Source organism: Parasteatoda tepidariorum, chromosome 8, assembly GCF_043381705.1.
Source record: "Parasteatoda tepidariorum isolate YZ-2023 chromosome 8, CAS_Ptep_4.0, whole genome shotgun sequence".
NCBI classification, from domain to species: Eukaryota; Metazoa; Arthropoda; class Arachnida; order Araneae; family Theridiidae; genus Parasteatoda; species Parasteatoda tepidariorum.
In genome coordinates this window covers 88318697-88346009 of record NC_092211.1, presented here as the reverse complement: position 1 = coordinate 88346009, position 27313 = coordinate 88318697, and the positions used below count along the sequence as shown (strand labels likewise).

General features: G+C 27.0%; 2 protein-coding genes across 2 annotated transcripts in view; one reads left to right on the top strand and one right to left on the bottom strand.

Moving 5' to 3' along the window:
- Window positions 1-6659: 6659 nt before the first annotated feature.
- On the bottom strand, window positions 6660-23636 carry LOC107438425 (peptidyl-prolyl cis-trans isomerase FKBP2). The gene is made up of 5 exons (XM_016050723.4): window positions 23369-23636; window positions 22991-23185; window positions 19509-19621; window positions 18326-18408; window positions 6660-8834 (listed from the first exon to the last, which is right to left on the bottom strand). The coding sequence occupies exons 2-5, from the start codon at window positions 23183-23185 to the stop codon at window positions 8773-8775; spliced, it is 453 nt and encodes a 150-aa protein (XP_015906209.1). The 5' UTR covers window positions 23369-23636; the 3' UTR covers window positions 6660-8772.
- A 174-nt stretch (window positions 23637-23810) lies between these two features.
- The window catches only part of LOC107438424 (acyl-CoA-binding domain-containing protein 5), a 47985-nt gene continuing 44482 nt past the window's right edge, over window positions 23811-27313 (top strand). The window contains exon 1 of the mRNA XM_016050720.3: window positions 23811-24367. Coding sequence (XP_015906206.1) covers window positions 24298-24367 — 70 coding nt within the window. The 5' untranslated portion in view covers window positions 23811-24297. The remainder of the gene's footprint in view (window positions 24368-27313) is intronic.

The following is a 27313-nucleotide window of genomic DNA, read 5'->3' as shown; positions in this document are numbered from 1 at the left end:
TCATATTCTAATTGATATCAAAAGAGTATGCCATATTATGAAAGAAATTTTTCATGATCAATTCTGTTTCCCCTCTATTGGTAATTTAAAGTATCGAAGAAAAAAAAAAATGAATTGAGGAAACCCTAGAGTGAATCATGATTTTTTCAATGCTGGAATTTACTTTTCAAAATATCGAAATGCATACAAATTATGCCAGGATTGATCCTGCCATAATTTGTTTGCATTGTTGATAAGTTGAGGAAGAATGAAATATGAATTTTTAAATGCTGGAATTCACTTTTCAAAATATCGTTATACAAAAAAAATTATAGCAGGATTATTTCCCTACTTTGTTATCCTACCTTAATTTTTTTCCATTGAGTTGAAGTTTTAAATGCTAAAATTCAGTTTTAAATGCTGAAATTCACTGAACTATGAAGTTTTAAATGCTAAAATTCTCTTTTCAAAATATCAAATGCAAACAAATTATGTCGGGAATATTTATCTACTATGTAATCCTGCCATAATTTATTTGCATTGAGTTGAGGAAGAGTCAACTATGAAGTTTTAAATGCTGGCATTCACTTTTTAAAATATCCAAATGCAAACAAATTATGGCAGGATTGTTTCTCTACTTTGTAATCCTGCAATAACTTGTTCGCACTGAGTTGAGAAAGAGTAAACCATGAAGTTTTAAATGCTGGAATTCACTTGCAAACAAACTATGCCAGGATTATTTCTCTACTGTGTAATCCTGCCATAATTTGTTTGCATTATTTTGAAGGGGGAAAAAGCATTTTTAGTTTTATGGTTTACTCTGGGTTTTCTTTAACTCACACTTTCTATGCTTTAAATGATAATACTGTAGGTCAAACAGACTTTACCATGAAGCGTTTTTCTCATGATATAGTGTCTTCATAATTTGTGTTTTCAGATATTTTAAACTACAATGAACTCTGGTTTGTGAATAAAATAACAAGAATTAATATAAAACTTCTAATTTATCACTCCCCAAGTTCTTATAAAGACAAACTTTTGAAGTTTTTGTGATATACTTTGCGCAAAAAAAAAGGACCACTCTGAATAACTTTTGATCTAATGATGGGATCTGCACGTTCCAAAACTCAATCTCAATGTTTCAAGGGGATGAGTTAAAATATGCTTATTAATTAGGGCAAATGATATTTTAAGTTACAAAATTAACACAAAAATGTACTTGCTCTGAATAAACATACCTTTTTTATGGTGGATTCAGATTTATAGCACTGTATAATTGTGACCAAAATTTTTTCAAATTCACTTAAAATGTGCTCGAGACCAGGGTTTGTTGATTTAAATCAAATGATTTTTTTTAAAAAGTCATTGATTTAATTCAACTGATTTTTTTTTTGTATATATATTGATTTTAAAAGTTAAAAACAGTGTTTTAAATTATTCATACTTTTATTATTTTCTTTTCTTATTTTCAAAATTTATTTTAAATAAAGTGCAGTATTAATTAATTTTAGTTAACGAAATTTCTTTCTTGGTGTGTGTAAAATTCCAACAACTTTGAAATTGCAAAAAAAAATGTAAATAAAATGTTAGTTAAAATTCTACTTTTTGATTGAAAAAGCATGGAATTAAAATCTATATTAAATTTTATTGGTGGAAAATGTATATCTCTAAATCTTGAGGTTATATTAAAAAGAAATTACCCCAATATGCCAAAAATGGAACGAAAAAAAGAAAAAGGCTGATGAATTCAGATATTTTTTTCCTGATCCTAGTCTTTAAATTTCAATCATGCATTTGTTTCAAAATGGTTGCTATGTATTCAAAGTTATGTATGGTTGCTATGCATTCAAGCGTATTATAATAAAAAATTATTTTAGTAAGTTAGAGAGCTTCTAAAATATTGTTATAATATAGTTTTAATATTAATTTAATTTTGATTAAACATTTATAAAGTTTTTTTAATCATAAATAATAAAGTTCTTGCAATGTATTTGAGTAAAAATCAAAAAAATCTGATTTATTTTTAAAAAATCACGAACCCTGCTCGAGACACGACGAAATGCTCAGAAAGTAAAATTAGCATTAAAGGGTTCTCCTGACCAAATTATCCTGGTCATTTTTCCCAGATAGCGGGTGTCAAAAAATTGTATAGTTTGAATTAAATTATTGAATTAATTTCGAAAAATTTCTGATGTTTACAGAGAGCAAAAAAGTGAACAATCTTAATAACTTTTGAACCTAATGATAATTTTTTCTCATACTACGATTCAATGGTTCGAGAGCCTAAATGCTTCTTAGTTTGTGCAAGCGATAATTTAAGTTAAAAAATCAGAAACAAAAATGTGCTATCTCTAAATAAACATACAATTTTCTAATAGATTTTGATTCTTATTTTCAAAAGTATTTTTGAATTACCGCAATTCAAAAATATCCAAATTAGAGTTGAGTTACTGATTCGATTATTCGAATCCGCTAAAATGATTCGGAGATTTGAATCACCAACTTGCAACTGATTCGAATCAGCTGTTTTTATCGAAATAGATTTAAATTATAATTGTTTCTTAAATTGCAGTTAGTTTTGTTTCACAGTGATGCTTTTTCATATACAATTAAAAATTTCTCGTAAAACATATTAACAACGTATACGAAAGATAAGATATATATATGTTTCATATAATTATACTTATTATACAATGAGTATATTTATTTATTTGAAAGAATTTCATTATAATGCGAAAGAATAATACATTTTTTTCTATCTACATTAGTTAAAAGAAAAGTTGTGATATTACCTATTACAACTTTTTTTTAACTAACTTAACTTTCGAAAACTTTTTCGAATTTTTTTAGAAGCATTTGATTTGCAAATAATAAATAAGTCGTTTAAGTCATATTATTCGAATAAGTGATCACTGATTCAAATCATCAAATTGGACTGATTCTAATGATCCGAATCTCTTTGATGATTCGTTTTGCCCAACTCTATTGGGGAATACTCAAAAATTTTCCTTCAAGCATGGGGAATACATAAATTTCTCCTTCACAAGTTTTTACACTCTTAACACCTACAACAATGCAGGAACGCATTACTAACATTCACTACTGTAAATAGGCTATTGAACGCATAAACGAAGCTGGTTTATCATGGAGATGTGTGGCTGATCCAGCGGGGGGGGGGGGGGGGGNGGGGCATGACCTGTCAAAATTGAAAGAAAAAAAAATAATTTTTTTAATAATTTACAAAAGAAATAAAATATTTTAAAAATTATTTAAGGGGGAATCTGAGCCTATGACCGCCAGGGGCGGATCCAGAAATTTTTTCTGGGGGAGCAGGAAAATTTTCTGGATCCGCCCCTGGTGGCTGACTACAATGAATATTCATAGTGTTTACCAGAGACTCGTTAAGTGTGTTTCCATTTACCATCCGTCATTGTATTTCTAAATTATTTCATAAGAATCGGTTATTTGAATCATTTGATTTGAGTTACTTAATTCGAATCATTGACCCAAATGGCATTACCTGAATCATAAATCAGAAGCACTTTATTCAAATAGTGATCCGAAGAAAATGATTCAAAGCAATGATCTAAATCACTTCATAAAAAACAGTTATTTGAATCATTGATCCAAATGGCATGATTCGAAACACTTGATCTTAATTACTTGATTCGAAAAGAGATCCAAATTACTTGATTTGAATCAGTTATCTGAATCAATTGATTGGAATCCTTGATCCAAACCATGATTCAAATCACTATTAGAATTATATGATTTGGATCAATATTCGAATCAAGTTATTCAGATCAGTGATTCAAATCATGTGATTCAGATTACCGTGACGTGGATTGCTAATTTGAATTACGTAATTTGGATCAATATTCAATTCATACGATTCACATCAATGATTTGGATCAATATTCAAATCAAGTGACTCACAAAGTGATTCGAATAATGTGATATTGATTATTATACGAAAGAAGTGATTCATATCAATGATATCAAATCAAGTGATTCAGATCAATAATTTAAATCGGGTGATTCAAATAATGTAATTTGGATCAATGATACAAATTAAGTGATTCGAATCAGATCAGTAATTTGAATCATGCTATTTTGATCTATGATTCGAATTAAGTGATTCAAATCAAATGATTCGAATAACTGATACTTATGAAGTGATTCACATCACTGATTCGGATCAATACATGAATCATGTGATTCTGAACAATGATTCAAATCAAGTGATTCAGATCTAGTAATTTGAATCACTGATTCGAGTAATGACTTAATTGCGAATTACATGATTCAAATCAAATGTTTCAACAAAATTCGAAATTGAAAAATATTCGAAAAATGTTTACCTACCTATCACTTTTTTTCTTTTAACCAATGTCGATAGAAAAGAAAAATATTATTCTTTCTTATTAAGAGCACCAAGGAGTCGTCGAAATGAACGAAATTTTACATACGTAATGACTACTTTGATACAAGTAAATGATTAGAAAATCGATTATCTTTGATTTTCTAATCATTTACTTATATCAAAGTATAGTCATTACGTATGTAAAATTTCGCTTCATTTTGACGACTCCTTCTTGGTGCGCTAATTTTTTGTCCACGAGTGTAACTAAATATACTTATTAAATCTTTCGTATAATTCTATTGTATATGTTGCTAATTGCTATAAAGATTTTTAACTGTGGCAAAAATTAAGAAACTACAAAAGAAAAAATTTTTTAGATTCATTTTTTATCTGAATTCATCGAATTCCTTAATTGGAAAATTTTAAGTTCTTAATAATGAATGCATAAGAATCTCTTAGGTTTTACAAGAAATTTTTAACATTATATGACATAGAATCACTATGAAACAAAACTAACTGTAATTTAAGAAATAATTATTCATTATAATTTTTAATCTATTTCGATAAAAACAAGAGATTCGAATCATCAAAGTAAACTGACTCTATTGATTCGAATCACTAGATGATTCGTTTTGCTCTAATCCAAATAGTTAAAGTAGAAGAGTAGCAGGCAAAAGATAGAATACTTTAAAATTTATCTCACTCTTTTGCGCATTTTATGATACTATATCTCTCGAGCTTCATAATCTAATTGAAAAGGTTTTGCCCATTATCATTAGAATCTCTTATCCTAAGACTTATAATTATGTAATTTTCGTCTGGCAAGTCTTAATGGTGAAAGTGGAGACAAGAAATTATTATAATATCAAATATAGATTATATAGTTGGGTAGGATTTTTTTAAATTTTAGCTTTAGTCCGTTTTTAAATTATAACAATTATTTAATTTTCTGTATTTAAAAATTGTAATGGTAAACTGGGGTTCACATCCCAAAGCATATGGGGACATCCATAATCCAGCAAACACAAATATCAATACAAAATTTTATTTAATCACTCAATTTTTTTTTAAATTTTACATTCTAACATATGAACACAATGCAAATCCCTTATTTACTTCACTATTAACTGAGAGTAATATTTTGCATAGCCTAAATTTCAGAAGATAAAATTATCATAAAAAAGAATCATAAAGGAAAAAAAAATGCTGGGAAAATATAGTCCGAATAAAAGTCTCTAAGATTTTGTTTTGTAGAACTGACCTGCAAAGTATTAATGTGTTTGTTTTAATAATTGTTTGAATTTCACAACTGGTTTGAAAGTTTATGTATATTTTTTTCCTTTTGTAACATCTTTGATGGTATTATCATAACAATTTATTGCAGTTTCTCAGAGTGTTTGAAGTTTAAGTTATTAATAAAGCTGATAAAGCGTTTCACTGAGACAATTTTTAAAATTTTATTCACACACAATTATAATAAAAGTTGATATTATTGGAATTTTGAGCATTTTTGAACTCCTTAAGATTTCTAATTATTTAATTTAAGTTCTTTTCCATAAACTTTAAAACTAATTTTTACATATGAATTAATTTTTAAAATAATATTTTACTGAATGTTTAAATTTTTGGGCTCAGTTTTGTGTAGCGAAAATGACTTTTTTCCCCCATACTTTTTTCTTTTCTTTTCATTCCAGTGTTTTTTTACTTGTTGCTTTTTCCGTTGTTTTTCCCTCCATTTACATGGGCAAATACAAATTCTCAAGCATGACATCATGGAGTTTGTTTTACATAAGTTTGAATTAGCTAAATACTTTTTATGCTGAACAATTAATGTAGTTAACAGTTGATACAATTTCAACAAATTCAGAAAATATTACAACCAGTTAGTAATGCAATCAGGGCCGGCCGCAAAAAAAAAAATCCGAGAGGTTATTTGATAAAAAGAAAAGCTCAGAAAAGGTTTTTAAAACATCACAAACAACTAAAAGAAATATATTTTTATTTCTTAATGTCACCCTTGCAACAGAGAATGTGCCATTTTTTGCTTTATTAACATATGAACTTTTTCGTATTACAATACGAAAAAGTACAGATAGTAATAAATTTAAATAAGTTAAGATTGCTTCATGATCTCAACTAGCTTCTCTGCACATTTTGCCTTAATCTTATTTAATTCTTTTATGTTTTAAAAAATGAAACATAATTATTAAGTCTAACAAAATTAAAATTTATAAGCTGTATTCAAAATATTACTAAAAATAAGATGACATTATATAAATGGATATGACGCATCAACACTAAAAAAGAAATTCAGAAATAGTGTGACAACACACATATAAAATGTTTTATTGACTTCCATTAAAAGAAATAATAAGTAGATTTCAATAAATAACATTTTGATCTTACATTTCTAAAGAGCAAATGGCTGTATTTAAGTTTTACAAAATTCAGTGCTTAAAATGATATTTTTACGTATCTTTCGTCGTTTAACGATGCAAACATAAATGAAATTTATGTAGTAATTAATTTACTTATTGAATAAAAATATTTCTAAATAAGTAACAAAAAAAGGAAAGACAAATCTAAAGAAATAAATATATTAATGTTATTCAAGTTGCATGCAATTAAATATGATCACAAATAAATAATAAAAAAGAAATGTAATTTGAGGCTAATATTAAATATTGTTCTCATTCAATAAATTTCGGATTAAATTGAATTAGCTTTATAAAATAAAAGAAATTGACAAACAATAGTTCATAATTATTTGAAAAGCTATACAACAATACAAGAAGTTGGAAAATGCATATTAAGTAATTTGATAGTAAAAGATAATTTTTACAGATTGGAATGAAATGGGAGACACTTTTTTAGATATGCATTTCAAAGTGGAAACAACAATAAAGTGTGAGGACTACAATTTGACAGATAAATTCATTAAACAATAAAATGGAAAAATAAAATTAAATTGAAAAATTAATAAGTTTTGGAATGATTCACATCACATGATCTTCTATTAAGCTAAAATATTGAAGAATGGAGGAAATATTACTTGCTGGTAAACATTTATATCAGAAATAGAGTAATTGCACGAAAATAGTAAAAAATATACTATGAATAAACAGAATACGTTTAAAGTATGAAATTCTGCATTTCAGTTTATTGTTTTATCTTATAAGTTATTATGTTTACCGACTGCGAAAGTGAGCCAATTTTAGGACTGCATGCTGTAAATATTATTTTAATACTAATGTTGTTTTCTTTTTACTGCACACATCGCTTTGTAATGCATAAAATAAGATACTATCATGTATTTTTCACACAATCTTTTCTGCTATTAATAATTGTTTTAATTCAACTTTTATGCCACTCTTAAATAGCTTTTAATGTTTCAATTACTGGGGAAGTAGTAATTACACTGAAATTTAAAAAAAAAAACAGAATTAGTTTCATTTTACAAAAGATGGATATTTGAAGGGCTTTGGGTAACAATGATTTCACCTCTTCAAAATAACTCCATACAGCAGGGCTGATTGTGCTCCGGAAAAAATCCGGATTTCCGGATATTTCGCTAACCGTGATCCGGAAGTTTCCGGAGAGCGAAGGTTCAGATGTTTCAAAAAATCATTGATCACAAAAGTTTTCGGAAATCAAATTTTCGAAGGTGGAACTTAAAAACGCAGTTTATTTTATTTGTTTGTAAGGAGAGCTACGTTATAAGCTTTTATTCAAGATTAATATTCATTTTTTATCAGTAAATAGTTATTATAATCATAAACTCAAGAAAGAAAGACATATTTGTAAATTTGAATTACTTCTCCAAGTCATCATAGGTATCTGTAAAATTTTAAATATATTTTAAGTAAACTAAGAAATATTGAGAAAAAGGAAAAAAACCTTGTTTAAATTTTTTTCTAATTTTTCGATTTCAACTTTTTTTTTTTTTTTTTACTCAAGAAATTTTCCGGAATTTAGACTTGGGCTCACAATCACCCCTGATACAGTGATTTTTGATACTGCTTTTGATATACAATTTTCACTTAGAGAATAAATACCCTTGTGAACACAATAATTACAGACCATTTAATGTTAAAGCTTAGCTTTCTTTAAATATTACTTATTTTACTACCAAGTAAAATGAAATTTAAATTTGATTCAAATGACTTCATAACTACTAAATGTATTACAATAAGTTACAACTTTAATCTGTTGTAACTTTAATGAAAATTGGTTTAATTTCACCAACTTGCAAGTAGTTGAAAGTGAATTTTGAGCTATAGCTAGTTACAGAAACATTATGGCAAATACTAAATATTGTTTCAGTTTGCGTAAGTGCCTGGCATTATCAAAATAAGTATATCTACGTATTCAAAATTAAGATTTCAGTAATCACAGTAAAAAAATAGGAATAATTAATCACAATATAAAAATCATAGTTCTGATTTTCGTTCGATTCTCACTAATTCCACTTCAAAAACTAATATAGCATCTCCTGAAAAACAAACAAATCAATAAATAAACATTTAAATAGGTGCAAAGTATATTGTATAACAATTTAATAATAACATTTACAAATAGAAATATGCTACACAAATGCATTTATATATGAATAGATGTAATTCAGCTTTAATTTGCATCAAGCAAATATAAATTTTCTTTAAAGTAAAATTATTTTCAGAATGAAGATTCAGAAAAATAGAAAGGAAGACAAAACCAACACCCTTTCAAATAATTTCCCTGTCTAGTACAAATATTTTATTTCCACAACTATATATATATAACTAGGAGGCTTCGCCACCTGCTCGCTGGCGCTCGCCAACTGCGAGGCAATTCTAAAGTATAAATTAAGGTAGTATTGTTAGGTTGAAACACAATATTTTTAGTTTTGATGTCAACAATTTTTCACAAAAACGATTGTTTCCATTGTTAAATTCAATGTCAACAATTCAAATTTTTCTGAGGCAAATCTTAACCTCTAAATATTATTATTTTTTATGTACACATTTCTAAATGTCAGTATTCAACCACAAAACAAGTCCTCAAATTTAGCATGAAGTTGTAAAATGTAATGAAAGAGGGTCATAGCAATAATGAAAGTAGAAGTAAAGTTAGTACTGTAAAATTAAAACAATATTTTTAATCAATGGAGCCAAGTTCTTCAAGAAGCAGTTGTAGAAGTAGGTTGTTTATTTAAAACTTTATAGAATTTCTTTAAAAACACAATTGTTAATTTGGGCATTTGGCGATACATCACTTATAGAATTGAAGGATCTGTTACGTCAAGCGCTCAGGTATCATAATTTTGATCTAGTTGCACTTCTATGTCATTTTGATTTATGTTGCTAAGTTAACTGTCAAAAAATTCTATGGCTGGCAACAGCATTTTTATTTTTTAAGTTGTTTATTTTTATTTCTTTTAGAATTCGTTGTTTTTTCAGCGAAATGCTTTTTAACCTAACAGAATTCTTTGCTGACTGTTTTCTCTATAAATGAAGAAAATAAAGTAAATATTTAAGTGTTGTGAAAAGAATCTTATTTAGTTGTACAAAGTACTTCAGCCAAAATTTGGGAGCCACGTAAGAGAATTATATATATTAGACCAGAAACACATCATTAATAGGCAGAATGCTTTGGTGTTTTCAAAACGTAAACAAAACAAAGCAAACATTGCCACCGAAGGAAAAGAAATACAGCCAAAATTTGGGAGCCACGTAAGAGTATTATATATATTAGATTATCACCCCAATATATGCATTTAATTTGTGCATTGTTCCTCTTGTTCCCAATGTTCTTTTCCTTTATTACTAAAAGATAATCAAAGATAATTCATTCCTTTTTTTACTTTCATTTTATTGGCTACATTTTTGCTCACTGAACGCTTTTCAACTTTCCTGATGCTTTTGAAATTAAATTTTAAGTTTACAAATGAAAAAGCATCTAAAATTAAAATGGTGCACAAAGTCTCATTTTTTAAGCATAAGGACATTTTATCTTTTTTCTACAAATATTTTCTGATATTAGTTTTTTTTTTTCTTCTTCTTTTGCTAAAGAACTGTTAAACCCAGCTTAAACCCTGATTTTAATCAAACGTAAAACAGAAAAATAACTATTTTAAAACTTTGATTAGTGCTTGCAGAAAGATTTTTTAAAAAAATATAAAATGTAATAATAATATTAAACGTGTCTCTTTTTTCTGCATGTAATTTTATTTCAATTTAGTTGTGAAATAATAAGAAGAGAAAAACGTCATCTCATATTTATACAGTAAAAACAATTTGTAGTACAAAATATAACTTTTAATGCACAATGCCTTCCAACTGAACTTCCTTTTCTGTATTTCAATAATTAGCATCTAAATAATGAATTTATATAAGTACACATTGTAAACAAAATTTAACACATTTGTATATTACATGAATGCACTACATTTTAATTCATTCATAAAAATAAATAAAACAAGAAGCTTAAGGATGCTTATTTTTTTAAAAAAATCCAAAACAAAAAAATTAAAATACAAAAGACAAATTCTGATAGAACTTATTATACCTGGTTTCTGTTAAAAAAAAAAAAAAAAACAGCTTTTATTTATGAAAACCTGGAGTTTATAATATTTTATAACTCAAAATTAACATATATGTATTAAAATAGATTTTTATTGATGACTATTAAGTAAAATAATATAAGAAAAATATGTTATTTCATTAATTTTATTTCCTCTTAAGAGAACTTTTTCTAAAAATTAATAAAATATTATTTGACTTTAATGTTGTAATTGTCACTCGATATTTGCTTCAAAGTTGGACATTTTTGTCTGAAACTGTTCCAAATCCATTTCAATCCTGTTCTAATTCATTCTAATTGCTCTTTAATTTGATACAAATTAATAACTTTTTAAAATTGAGTTAATTTTTCATAAAATTAGCATTTTCTGCAAGACTGAAGACGATTTGTTCAAAACAATTAATATTTTTGTTTAAAAAGTTAAACAATTGTTAACAATTACAATTAAACAATTGTTTTCTATTTATATTCTTTATCTACTTATGCTGCATTAAAATAAGCTGATTTTCAAGTAGTGAAAAATATTTTTTTAATTATTGTAAGGTTAAAGTCGTTGCTTCAAACATACTATCATGTCAATGTAGTACTTAATTAACAATTTTATACGTCTTTTCCATTACTTTTGAATATTAGTTCTAATAAAATCTGACTTTTTTTAGTAATAAATGGTATAAGTTTATGCAAAGTTTAAAAAAAAAAAACATTCTTTTGGTTTGGTTGAAATACCGCAGCCCTCCTCATAGTGAACCAAAGAAAACTTGTGGGTAAATTTTTTTTAAAAATAAAAATCAGGAGAGCTTTGGAAATGTATAGACCAGGGTTGGCAAGATTTTGCCGCAGGTGGAAAAAACCATGGTAAATACCGGTAAAAACCGTCCTGGCAAAAACAGGTTTTTGCCAAGCAAATTGGCAAAAACCTATATTTTCCATGATGAGAGGACAAAAACACATTTTTGATACAAAATTGATATATATACTATGAATATAAATAATTACAAAAAAATTAACAAAATTATTATTCCATAATTGAATGATAATGTAATAATATATCATTTTAGTAGTTTAAAACATTATTGATTGGAAAATTTGTGATTATTCCCTTTTTTCAAGTGAAATGAACTTATTTTAAATTAATATAACTATAATTTAAAGCATAAAATATCTATCAACATGTGTAGTTAATTATTGTACAAATAATAAATAAAATTTTTTATAATAAATAATAATATTATAAAAATAATAATATTTATTTATTTGTAAAAAAAACATTTATTTTAGGATTCTAAAATGAAAAGAGATCAAAAACTTTCAATCTTTTAAAAATTATTACCCTTATATTAATTATTAATATGTTAAAAATAATTTTTTCATGTAATGTATCAAAATTATTATTCCTTATGATTGATTTAAATTTGTTTCAAGTATTTTGTAATTATTTAATCAGCAATTTAGATAATTTGGTTTTTGCCGGTTTTTACCAGTTTTTGCCGGTTTTTACCAGGTTTTTGCCACTGTCCTGGCAAAAAACCCTTTTTGCCGGCAAAAACTCCAACCCTGGTATAGACACAACAAATTTCTTTTTTTAAAAAAAGCAAACAACAAACTAAAATTCTAATATACATTCAAATTCATTCATATACATTCAGACACCTCATTCTTTACTTAGAAAAATTTCATTGAAGAAGTTTACTATTTCAGAATTATAAACACCAAGTATTTAATAACAATTATACTTTAAAAGAAAATGAAGATCAATTTCATCTTAAATACACGGAGACAAATTCTGATATAACAGCAACAAATAAAAGCCCATAATAAATAAGGAGAAGGTTATGAAAGAAATGACTATATATTAACTTATTTAAAAGAAAATCAAGCTTAGAGTTGCTATGTGCATATATTTCTTAAAATATAGCTTCGTTTTGATACTTAATAAAAAGTATAATAATGAAAGCTAATTTTATTGTTCTTAGATAGTTCATATATATTACTTTCATAAATACAGAAACTTTAAAATAGATTTCATGTAAATTTAACTATACCTCACTATTACAGAGACAAAAAATCTACAAAATTGGCACACTAACAATTAAATTTTTAAATTATTTTTATTAACATTTAAATCAGAGATATTTACTGAATATTTCACTCTTTTAATGCTGTTTAAGCAAATCATTGGTTGTTTTGGAGCAGTCAATAACAATGCTATCATTTAAAATATTTATCTTCATCAATACTTCTAGCATTGATGCCATATAGCGTTATATCGATATATAACTGACCTTCATAATTATTAAGGCCCAGATTTTGATGACATTTGCATTTTTGGACATTTTTTGTCTTTTAGAGCATTTTTTTAAGATTTATAGGGCAATTTTCTTTAAATTTTGGGGCGTATTTTGCATTTTAATGCATTTTTTAAAGTTTTTTGATTAATTTTTTCTAATTTTTATTATTTTTTATCAATTTTCATTATTACACTGGCTTCCAAACAATGAAGAAAATCTATAGAATATTAACAGGTGAAGCAAAATCTTTTCAAATTGAAGAAGAATTGTCAGTAAGTGAGACCGTCTTTTTCAAGTACGCACCTATAACATCAGTAGACGTTGAAAGAAGCTTCTGCAGGAATGAAAATTTACTTTCAGACAAGAGACACTCGTTTACATTTCAAATTATCAAGAAAGATTTAATAATCCAATGTAATTCTGATATTTAGTAATATTATGAGATGGAAGTTTTTATATCCATTAAAGTTTCTATACAAAATAAAAATATTTTGGTATCAATATATTTTCCTTTTTTTGCTATTTTAGGATATAAAACGAATTTTTCAAACTTTAATGAACGTAGAACAAGTATTGGACTCATAATAATTTTAAAGAGCAAAACATTTTTTTAATTCAATATTTTTACTTTCTTTAAGGCATTTTTTGCTCAATTTTTGGATTCTTAAGGGCATTTTTTGCCCTTTTTAAGGGCATTTTTTGCACTTCTTAAGGGCATTAGTAGAGATTTTTTAGGTCATCAAAATCCGGGCTCTAATAATTATATTTAACAAGATATTTCATACATTTCCTTAAGCGCCTCTAAAAAAGTTGGTGCACTTGGAGAAATGACCACATTCATAATATCATAAGCACTATTACATTCAATTTACACAAAAACAAACATTTAAAAAAATTTCTGCATATATTTCCTAATTTGAAAACACAGAAACCATTAAAAATTTCTATATAATATGACAGATGAAAAAAAAAGCTGTGCAAAAATGGATTGTTATTCAAATTTATGATACAAAATTGTTAAAGAATGGGCTATAACCCCCTCCCCCCCAAATTTTTGACATAAAATATATTCAAGTGATTTTATGTGGTGACGAATGCATAGAAAAATTAACATTTATTTTTTTTAATGTTGGTAGCTGTTAAAAATTTCAAGCTTCCTCAAAAAATTGTTAATTCAGGATTAGGATCTGTTTTTTTTTTTTTTTAAAATTTTAAGGGGCCCAAAATAGATTAGTTCTAATTAAAGCCACATAGCAGTATTCAATTTGATAGCTTCATTTAAACTAAAGCTTAACTCCATAGGAATAAAAAAAAGGGCAGGTGACTCAGGAGCAGGTATCTCATTATCAAAATATGAGAAAAATGTGTTGTTTATAAAAATAATTAAAGGTATACGCTAAAAGGCAATCTCCGTGCATATTTCTTTTCAGAAGAAGTAAACTAACAAAAAATGATTAATTGAAAAACTGCTTGAAAGCTTTTTTCTATAATTTGAACTGAGCTGCATTTGCTCAGGGGATAGAGCGTTCGCCTTCCAATGAGGTGGACTGGATTAGATTCCCAGCGATTGCAAGTCAATACGAATTCCACATCAGGCTTGCAACCACCCACAGTGCTGACGTAACATATTCTCTGTGGTCGAAGAATCATGGGTTAGAGTCCTCTTGCTGTCTTGCTCTTCATGTAGCACAAATGCGGGTTAGTTCCATCAAGCAGTCCTCCACGAAGACATATTTCTCCCAATACTTGATTCAGGAATTCCCCTGTCTTCTGGATTGGGTTCAAGATTACGTAATTGAACATTAGTAGTTGTTAACTCAAAATTGGGTTGCTTGTTCAACAACAGTTATTAAATATAATTGGAATTGAAAATTATAAGAAAATAAATATTTAAAGGAGCAATTTTTTTTTTTTTAAAAAAAAGTACTTATTTAACAAATAGTTTTAAAATCACTTAAAAAATTTATTAATAACACTCCTCTGAAAAAAAAAACTTATAAAAAGGCAGTGTTTTCAAGGGTCGGCGGCTTATTTTTACAAAATGGGCACATTTATCAGGATCAAAGGGCAAGCAGAACAGGCCGCCCTTTAAAAAACGCTTAGGGAGAACACTGATTAAGTCTATGCAGAGTGCTCAGTAGTCTCAGTTTTTCTTCTTAAATCCCTTGTCAAGAATAAAGTTAAAAACACATTAAGGGGGCATAATTTAAAATTTGAACCAGGAAAATTTTTTTAAATGCTCTCTAGACTTAAAAAATCTTTGCTTAGGTAATTAAGTGAACAAGACATTAAAAACTGTTTCAAATTCAGAGAAACAAGTATTAGAAACCCTTTATCCAGTGATCAAACTGGATTTAATGTTTTTTTTTCCATCCATATTTTTACATTCTTTATCACTGCTAATTTGCCACTCATCGTGTTACTTCGTGTTACTTTTAGCCAAGGATTCTAAAAATACATACAAAGATACAATGACTATCGCAGGTAGCAGAGAACCATCAATTTTAAGTCACAATATCTCTTCTTCAAATCTTATTAAGCATTTGTAAAATTTACATGAAACTTAAATGCAGAATTATAGCAAAAAACGGTTATTCAAAAAATTTAAAATTTACGTAAACAAATAAGCTTCTTTTATGAACATTTTACCAACCACCTTCACTAGGTAAAAATGTGTAGGTTATTTTTACATATTATTTACCTCAACAGTACTTCAAAACCTAGGTAGGTTAAAAAACTAAATTATAGAAAAAAGTGGTTAGCGAAAAAACAGAAAATTTGCTTGAATAAATATGTACTGAAATTTGAACAGTACATTTGCTTTGTCAATAGTACACAAAATCACTTTTATTAAATCTAAATAATAAATATTCTTTTGTCAATATTTTGTAAAGTGCACGAAAGCAATTCTTACAGAAGGGTAGGAGGTAAAATCCATTCCGTTAATATTTTGCAAAATATGACAAAGCTTTATTACCAAATAACTCAATGCAAATATAAATTCAAATTCTTAAGTTAAAAATATTAAACAGGAGGTAGGAAAAATAAATAACCATTACTACACTAATTCAAATTGGAACAGCGCACAAGTCAGCTAAAACCAAATTCAAATTATATAAACTAGTAACAATATAAAATTACTTAAAAATGATTTAAATTTTTTTTTAATAATATTGTGAAAATAATATTAACATAAAATTGTGTGTTTACAGAACAGCACTTCATCAGGGGACACACTGTCTGCAAACACACAGGAGCCTTTCTGTTGATAGTGGCAAAGCCAAAACTAACAGTGCCCCGCTGCCATCTGTCCATAAAATCTCAAAAAAAAAAAAAAAAAAAAAAAAAAAAAAAAAAAAAACATTTTTTGAAAATGAAAACAAAAGCCCAATAAATATTGAAAATGAATACCAAATTTTTCACCGTCCAGGCCTTCTTAGACGGGCTTCAATATCGGCCAAGTTAATAGAATTTGTTTAAAATTTCCTGAATCATAACATCAAAATTATTAAAGTTGAAAGGAAATTTATTTTTCTTTAAACTGTTTTTTAATACCTCAATAGCGGTCAAAAAATCATTACGGTTATTACAAATAAATTTAAACCTCCTTACTTGACCAAATACAATATTTTTGAAAATTTTATAATAAATGTTGGAATAAAAATGTGTAAGGTTAACAACATTACATTTGAAATCCTTCTTTTTATCATAAACCCCTATGAGAATATTGTTATTAGAAATATTTATATCAAGATCTAAAAAATAAGCATGAGAGTCAGGTGAATTGGTTTTAATTAAACTCAGTTCTTCAGGATAAATGCTATCAATCAAATCAAAATCACAACAATCAAAGATGATCAAATCATCAATAAACCTAAAACCTTTCAAAAAAATTATTCTGTAAAAATTTATGTTCATAAAAATGAAGGAAAATATTAGCAAATGCACTTGAATAACTATTACCCATCGAGATACCCTTAACTTGCCTATAAAAGCTAATACCATTAAAAAGATAATTTTCAAAAATGTTGACATTGCATAAATTAATCCAATCTTTCTTGTCAATACCTTCATTAAACAAATAATGATCAAAAATTTCAATACAAATATTTTTTAAATTATTGTGAGGAATACTAGTAAAAAGATTTTCAAAATCACAGGTAAGAATTGTATTAACATTAGTGTTGTTTAAATATTTAATAACTTCTTGGTTGTTATTAATGATAAAATGTTTATCATTAGAAATAATTTTGTTTAAAATAATGCTTAAATATTTAAAAAAACGTTTACCAAAAACAGAATTATGACACCCTGTGCAGCATGTAACAAATCTAAATTTAACAGGTGTTTTATGAAATTTAATGGTCGGAAATAAATATGGGAAATTTAAACAATTTGGTTTTAATCCAATTCTTTTGTAAAGAGCCAAAATTCTATTGTCAATTTCTTTCTTAGAGTTGTTAATCTTAACAAAAGTATCATTATTATCATATTCAGTACCAATTATATTTTTAAAGAATTTTTTGCACATAAAGCCAAAATTATTTGAAGCTTTATCAACCACACAAATAATAAAGTTCCTTCTCAAAACCTCTATAGATTTAACAATATTAGAATTTAAATAAAAACCTTGGTATTTCGTGTTGTTTTTTAAAAAAATCAATTTAAAATTATATAAAATTCTACATTTCCATTCGAAAAATCCTTCAATGGGCCAGTTATATTTATTGGGATATTTTATATTATTATATTTATTGGGATTTTGTTTTCATTTTCAAAAAAAGTTTTTTTTTTTTGGGATTTTATGGACAGATGGCAGCGGGGCACTGTTAGTTTTGGCTTTGCCAATAACAACAGAAAGGCTCCTGTGTGTTTGCAGACAGTGTGTCCCCTGATAAAGTGCTGCTCTGTAAACACACAATTTTATGTTAATATTATTTTCACAATATTATTAAAAAAAAATTTAAATCATTTTTAAGTAATTTTATATTGTTACTAGTTCAAATAACTCAATGGTAATCCCATCAATATTAAGCACAAAGCGTATTGATTTTACCAATTTTCTAAAATTTAACATTTAATGTAGGTATCACGCCACTTGGGAAGGAACACCTTCTATCTAATTTATGTATACCTGGTATTGTAGGTGGAGCACCAGCTGATCCATATCCTAAGTCAGGAGGAATGACTAATTTCCTTTTCTCTCCCTCACACATTCTGAAAATATAAATTATAATATTTAAGTTTTAAAACAAGAGAGATGTATAAACCATACAAGAAATATCAACCATAAAGAGAAGAATAAACCATAAACTCATAGTGGAAAAAAAAAAAAAGGCTAGACCTACCTAGTGTTGCAATAAAGCAAAAAGATTTATCACTAGGTTTTTTTTATTGTCCGTACTGCTTTTTTTCTTACCTTCTCATTAACCTAATTATTTTTCGGTTTATTAAAAGCAAACGATAAAAAAATATTTCAATTATGTTAGAAATACATTCAAAAGTATCTGATAGAAATCTCTTTTGCCCTTAATTATATGAACTCATTTTAACGTAGCGTGACAAATACGTCTCACGAATATGAAGAATTCAATGAGAAAGCTTGCAATCTGAAACCAGACTGTTTTCACATTAAGCAAATGTTTTTTATTCTTTTTAAAAATCAGGTAGTAGCTAACATAGAAAATATTCATTTAACATTTAATTAAAAAAAAATTACCACTTTTTTAATAGTTTAACTTTTCTTTACCATAACCATTTTAAAGTACCTATTACATACAAAAAAGCTTAACTAAAACAGTTAAAAAAGAAGACAACTCTTTTCATAATACAAACAAATATCATTACACATTAGTATGAAAGCAATAAACCAAAGACAAATATAAACAAAAATTATTGACCATATTCAAGTTGAAGGAAAAAAATAAAGACTTATATCACAGTCTGATTTTTTTAAAAATTCAAATTTTACGATTGCGATAGCTTTATAAGCTATATTCATTTTTTTGCTGCAAATTCAAATTTAAGCTTCATGAACTTTTCACTAATTTTTTAAAATGCTGTGCAGTAAATAAATTTTTACCTTAAAATGTGCATCTTGAAACAAAAAGTTTCTTTTTATATACATTTGTGCAAGCAGTATCTATCACTGACTAAGTGACACAAAGGATAGTAATTAATAAAATAATAGACAAAATTCAACCCACTTCCCAAAAAGTTTCACCATTGTTGTCCTACTCTTTTTAACAAAAAAAAAACCTCATTTAATTATGTACTAAATAATGTTGAACAACACATTGTTTAAAACATAATCTTACTTTAAAAGTCCTTGATCCCAACCCCTAATAACTTGTCCAGATCCAAGGGTGAATGATAAAGGTTCTCCTCTCTTATAACTGTTGTCGAACTCAGTTCCATCATCAAGTGTACCCTAGTATGAGGAAATATATAATAGGAAAAATTCATAACATAATTACATAACTATACAATAACTTATATAATGTCAATTAGTTCACAATATTTATTCTAAACTATATCAACAAATAAATAAATCTTTACTCGATTGGCTATTTGTACGCTTCCTATTTCATAGATTTTCGTTTGAAATTTATAATTGTGATTTTCGATTCACTTTAATCAATATTGATTTTTATTGATATTTTTAAAAGAAAAATATTTAGACAAACATACAGAATACATATGTTTAATAAAAGGCATATATTTATGGTATTAGAGATATTTGAGTGAACATATTTTTCTCTATATTAACATTAATAAAGACATTAGAGTTTAATATAGGGAAAAAAAACAAAAAACATTTGTCTATATCTTGCTATTTAAACAGAAACGATAAACTTCAATGAAACTTTATTTTTTCTTGAGCTCTTTTTCTGTTTGATGATTTTTTCAACTTGCTTATTACCAGCAAGAAGAGTCAAAGTTAATAAGAGCTGACATTATTTATTATTATTAAAAAATCCTCAAGAAAAAATTTAAAATAGTATTCAAATTAACTTAACTCTAATTAGGCTAACAAAAGAAAAATTTAATTTAAATTTTATAAAAATTGAATTCAAACTATGCCAACATATATTTTTTTTCAGTGGTCAAAGACAATGAAAACCAATCAACTCAATTATTTTTTGCATATCTTGTACCGAAAAGAGAAAGAACCGAAGATGAATATTTAACTAGAAAGAGAAAAAAATTACGAGTGAAAATAATTTTTTTTTTCATTTTATCCCTTATTATTAGTTATTACCAGGGTTGGCAGGTTTTTGACATGTGACAGTTTTTGACAGTTTAAACCATGGTTTAAACCGTCACGTCAAAAACCTCACTGTCAAAAATGTCGAAAATGTCAAAAACCTATATTCATATGTAAAATTTAATTAATGCATAAAATTTATCTATTTTTTATAAAGGATAGTGTTTCTAAATATGTTCTAGAAAAAATAAATTTAAAATTTTGAAGAAACACTTATATTTTGAATAGTAACCAAAATCTTGTACTTTTGAAAGCTCACATCTTTTGTAATATTATGTATTCATTTTCATGTGTTATTGAAAATCTGCAGTGATATTATTAAGAAATTTATTTATAACCAAATTTAGTGTATAGTATAGATTATACTAAAAATTAGACATTTTTAAAGATAAACATTAGCAGTTTTGTACATTAGACATCTTTTAAAGAAAAATCTTTTTAATATTCTTTTAAATCTTCTTAATAATCTTTTTAACATAAGACAATACAAATTTAAGTGCTTTCTGTTAAATACACAGAGTAGTTAGTGTCGATTTACAGTATATTCAGCCTATTCATTTACTATGCTGAAAATTTAGTTTATCCAAATACTTGTGAATTTCATTTTGCTGAATACTATATAGTTTTGTTGAATATCTAAATATTCAGCTGTTGAATAATTACTTCTTGCTTTCAAGATATGCATTATTTGTATTCTTAATACAAGTGGGGGAAAAAAATTAAGAGGTAAAAATTGTTTTAAAATGATAAGTGTAATAATTATAAATAAATATAATAAACAATATGAATTATATTTATCATTATTCACAAATATAACTACTTTTAAATTCAAATTAACATACTGGATAATAAAGATATTCGGTATAACATTAAAATTTTTTTTCATACACTTGTATCAAGTTTGTATTTATACAACATAACTTGTAAGTTCCTTATAAATATTAGTTATATGTTCCTTATATGTCAAAAATGCATAGTAATAAACTTTTAATTTTCTTAAGTATCAAAAAAAAAATTTTTTTTTTCAAAATATAAATATTTAAAAAAATTTTGTGCAAAATTTTTCTGCACATGCATTTGAATATAAATTTCTGAGATTTTAAATCTGTTGTTTTACCTTAATTTTAATTAAAAAATATTTTAAAACCTGCTGATTACCTATAGTATAATTAAATTTCAATATAATGCATGGCAACTGTTGGTAGTTTTGAAGTTTATATATTTTTTTGGCAAACTTTAGTTTTTGACATTTTTGACGGGTTTTTGACGGTTTAAACCAGTATTATACCCTTGTCATGTCAAAAACCACTTTTTGACGTCAAAAACCCAACCCTGGTTATTACATAAAGCTAGAGATACATGGAACGTTTTTGACCAGTTTGGTGTCCAAACCACCTAATGCAAGATGCAGACTACCCCCCTTTAATTTCATTCCAGGGATACAGATCTCAATCTTTATATGATGTATATCTTAGTTCATGTTTCATTAATCTCCTTTGTATAGTCTAACACCCTTGTTTACCATTTTTTACTTTTATCCACTTTAAACTTTGGGAAAACTATTACCAGAGTAGGTTTGAAACACTATATTTAACATGACAAAATTTAGATGCAAGTTCTAATTATTTGGTTGTCAATGGCACGGCGAAATTTTGTGCCCTGTATAGAGAATTTGACTCTAAATTCTTCACACCATAGGTCTAGAACAGGGGTTTCCAACTTACATGAGGCCGCAATTAAAAACACCAATCAAATGGTGGGCCGCAACTTTCGTAATTTTATTTGGGACGCTTTTATGTTTGAAGGAACATTAAATATTACTGTCAGATTTTTATCAAATTGTACAAAACAAAAGTATTGAATTACAAATAACAAATATTTTCTTGAATCAATATTTTCTTCGATGCAAAACCTGAGAAATAATAGTTTTGTACGGTTGGTATGCTAAATTTCACAGAAACTAAGAAATTAAGGTTTTTTTAACGAAGGAAAGTATTTTAAACCCATATAGATTTTTTATGAAAATTGTCCGCAACAAATGACAACTAATATATTTTAGTAAGAGGGCCACAAAAAAGGCTTCGTTAGACGGATGCGACCCTTGGGTCGCCAGTTGGTAACCACTGGTCCAGAAGCATGGTCACATATCAGATCACTTATTTGTTTAGAATGCAATCCTAACTTTTAAATTTACTTCAAAATACTTAAAAGATGGTATATAAATGTAAAAATTAATAATTTCATTAAATGACTGAAATTATCATAATATTAATTTATTGCTTTTTATTTATATCACAAGGAAGATTTCCGTATCTTGATCTGTGGCAGAATAATCTCTAAGGAAGCTGTCAACGAGAAGCTTACAAAAAAAAAAAAAAAAAAACATCACAGAAAGAGACCATCTTAAAAGGTATAACTCATAGCAAACATCTACAAGTATTGCAACAGCCAAAATAAAATTTAAGAGGCAACTTAGGAAATAAAACGATGCAATTTCCTCTCCCTATCAAAGACAAGAGTGAAAAAACTTACTTTATAATGCATATGCAAGACATCTCCTTTTCTAGATTTTATTTCACAGGATTCAACTCTCTTTTTCACCCCAATTTGAAGTTTAGTAATTTTTTTTGCAGTTTTGGCATCTTCACTGGATACAGTGGGAATAAATGAATAAAACAGAAAAAGAACAAACAAGAAATAGAGGATGTACTTGATAAAGGAATTCATCTGCAAAAGAAAATACTATTTAAAATCATATGACTTATAATATACTAAAAATGAACTCTCACATTTTAAAAACTAAAAGGTACAAAAATAAATTTAAATTGTTCACTAATTAAAATTATACTACTAGCCTAATAAATTATAAGAATCAACTTAAAAAGTATTTACTAAAAAACAAACAAGTACCGTAATATAAATTAACGGGAATACAGAAAAGAACTAGTGAGAGTTTATGAAATCACATCAAACTTAGCTATGATACACGTGTCACAACTTCAAAGGGCCACATAAAAAGAGTAATTATTAATGAATAATCAATAATTTTGAATAATTTAACAAGCTCTACTGTTCAATGTATTTTTGTTATTCTTCAGATGATCAAAAATAGACAGGCCTATGCTTCCATTTTTCGATAAATATTATCGCCAAATTCCTTATCAAAAGGGTTGTAACAATCATTATTAAATGAGATGGCTGAAGTAAAAGAACGATTTCGCTTCGAATCGGAACTCTTCAGCTTATTCTTAGTTTGTAAATATAATATTACAAACAAATAAATCGATAGTCGGATTCAATGGTTTAATCGGAACGAACTGTTTAATTACATAGCCGTAGGCATTATTTATACACAAATTATTATAGACAAGAAGGGTAAAACAGTTGTTGATAGTCATAAAGTTTACTTCTCGAATGATTCATCATAATATTTTACAGATTAAATATAAGTTTTTATTACTGTTTTAACGTAGTTATTCTATACAATATTAAATTCAGAAATACCGTTTTCACCAAAATAATGCGTTTAAGCCAAATCTGGATTACCGAGTAGTCCTAAATCAACCAATCAAATGTGTTTGAGGTGATTTGGTCGGCTTCATAGAAAGTAATGTTTGAAGTTTTGGTTCAGTAGTAATAAAGCTGACTACACAGTATTTTTTATCAAATAGTCAAAAACCAAAAGTAAGTTGTGTAGTGTTTTCGTCGTCTTAAGATTTGTGAGTGATAAACGAGGTGGAATGACTGATCGCAGTTTGTGTAGTTTACTTCTTCATTTCATCTAACGATATACTGAAAATTATAATTTAAATGACTTGAAACTTTGACTTATATAAGCAATGGATATCAGTCCTGTTGTTGATCGCTTCAATTCTGCGGTAGAGATAATACAAAATTTGCCTAAGAGTGGTAAGTAATTCAAGGATGTTATATTCCGAACTTAATATTAAAACTTTTCTTCTTTAAAGGTTCATCAAAATTATAGTTAATATTATTTTGTGTAAATATTTTTGTTTTAATTGCTGGATGTTTTATAGAATTTAAAGTTGAAAACTGAGTTTTTTCTTTCTTTTCTGACATTTGATCCTATTTTGTTTAAATTGTAGATTTATAATAATGTTTTAATTTAAATTATGTACATAAAATTACTTTATCTTGATAGTTATAAAGCACTTTCAAAAGAGAAGTAAGGGAGGGTGAGGCTAGTTGGTTGTCAAGGATTGTGTAGGGTGACCCAGGGTAATTCACGATCACTCTGTTTCTGGGGTAAATAATGATCACCTAAGTTTTATTTCAAAAAAATTTTTTTTTTTAAATTTAAGACATGGACAAGAATGCTTGTACACTTTACTAAAGTATAACTACATTTACTTAATAATAATTTTTTGTTTAATCTAACAAAATAAGTATCTTTTAAACTGCTTTCTGTATTTGCCATTTCAAAGATGGGTTTCAAAATGTACACATTTCTGCAAAGATCCCCCTTCTTCTCCTAATAGGAAATATTTTGAGTCACTTTCTTTTTCTTTAATATAAAAGTAGTGTAAGCTTTTGTTTAATTGTTTCACATCTACTGTAAACATTATAATTGATTATAGGAAACTGTATCAAATGTTGCCCCTTACACATGGGGTAATTATTGACCACTGGGGTAATTCCTGATCATTGTCATTTCTTCTTATAAATAGTATATAAAATAGCTTATAAGTACCTAATTGTCTTTTCTTAAATAACTGTTCATATTTATTAAGTGGAACAACTATAAAGTATATTTTAATTGGCATATAGGTGGCATTAGACTCATCTCATATAGCCTCAAACTTCCAGTAAATATTAAAATTCTATTTTGAATAGTTTTTTCACAAAATAGATGTTTGCGTTTTTTGATCAGGAATTACCCCAGGTCACCCTATTAAAAACAATAGAGTAAATACATTCATTCTTCGAAACATAACACTTGAATGCAAATTTAAGTGTTATTTTTAATATAATAGCAGATTGCTAGATAATTATCTTTAAGATTGTTCCCTTGGTTATCTGATTATTACAGATGCTTTTAGTGCAATTACTTGAAAATAACTGAAACTAAAGTCGATTTTAAAAAAAAAAATCATAAAAAAATTTTTTTTTTTAAATTTTTTTTTTTGGTAACAGTTTTTCAATTGTTACACTTCACAATAGATTTCAAATTAAGTTACTTTATACCAGTCACAGGGTTTATTAAACAGAAGTGAAGTTGTTCCAGTGACTGAACATTTCCTTAAATTGCGACTTCATTTTGTAAAAATTTGACCTGACAGGATATCCCAAAAGCTACTGAATTGGATGTGTAGAATAAGATTCTAAGAAATAAATAAGAAGGAACAAGGAGAGGGAAAAAGTTCAGTTAATGAATCTGGAAAAACAAATTGTTTCTGGTAAATTAATATATTTTGCTAAAAAATAGAAATTAAGATGTTATGTAATTGTAAATTATTCAATTTGTAGGGTCTTTGTACTATTTAGGGTCTTACTCAGATATGGACAACAAAAAAAAATTTTTTAAAGAAAAAATCTGTCTGCAATCTTTCTTTCTATCAGAAGTGCTGCCTCTGTGACAGAATTTTTTCGGGCTTTCTTCTCATTAATGCTAATATCTTTCTGCAAGGTATGCTTAAAAATAACAAATATACATGTTACTAATTTAAAGTAACAGAAGCTTGATTTTCAAAAAAATAAAGGAAAAAAGTCAGATCAATTAAAATAATTTTTTTAAATTGAATATGCAGTATTTTTTTATTCGAATGTTATGGGCGTTATTCTCACATTTTGTAGGAACATAACGCACTAATTATTTCCTTTTCCGCATTTAGTAATTCAGCATCACATTAAGAAAAAAAATCGTGAAATCTGTCGCAGTAACTACTGACTGCGAAATCACACGAGTTGGACTCTTCAAAAGGGGTTACTAAATGCCTGTTTTCATTTCGAGATTTAGTTGTTGTAATAAATAATATTGTATTAAAAATATCTGATTTTAAATGCTATGTGTCTGCTTAGAAGAAATTTGGATTCGTTAACTGACCCTTCACGAAATATATTTTCATAAAACGGATCCTTCACAAAATAATTTATCTTTTAATCTGACCTTTCACAAATTTGTTTATCTTCATTATTGTTTTGTTAAACGAATTAACAGGGGGGGGGGGGGGAGAAAGACGGTTCGAAACGAACTAAGTTTTCCAAGTTTCCCTAAGTTTAAGTTCTAAATGTAGTAATCTAAGAAAATATTTCTATATTTACAAACATCGTGTGCACATTCTTATTGATATTAAATGATATTTTTTTTTTGTAAATAAATAATTTATCAATTTATATTTATTCATAAAATTTACTTAATGCGTAAAACATTAAAAGTGATACATAATTAAATTGTGTTATTTAAAATAAACTGCTGTTTGTAGAAAATGCAACACCATGAAAGAATCATCAGAATCAAATGAAATTTAATGCAGAAACGACTTGTACTGATACAAATAAATGATGAAATTTTCAAAACAAAAGAAACAAATTAAGCGTCCGAAATCAGTATTTGGTGCAGCCACCACGCGCTGCAATAAGTGCTGCTATACGACGTGGCATGGAGTCAAACAGATGTTGAATATCTGCTTGAGGAAGAGAATTCCATATCGCTTGTATGCGCAACCAAAGTTCGTCTTTGGAAACTGCAGGACGCGGATCACGAGTGAGACGCCGACCAACCATATCCCACACGTGCTCAATAGGCGACATATCCGGCGAATAAGCAGGCCAAGGAAGAAGTTGCATGCGTTGTGCTGAACAGAAGTCTCTAACAGTCCGCGCAACATGTGGGCG

Excerpts from the sequence above, each read along its gene's own strand:
- LOC107438425 (XM_016050723.4), bottom strand. The coding sequence starts at position 23,185 with ATGAATTCCTTTATCAAGTACATCCTCTATTTCTTGTTTGTTCTTTTT. Across the intron at positions 18,409-19,508 it reads TGGGATCAAGGACTTTTAAA|AATGTGTGAGGGAGAGAAAA; the intron begins GTAAGATTATGT and ends TTATATTTTCAG. Across the intron at positions 8,835-18,325 it reads TGCTCCACCTACAATACCAG|GAGATGCTATATTAGTTTTT; the intron begins GTATACATAAAT and ends TTTGTTTTTCAG.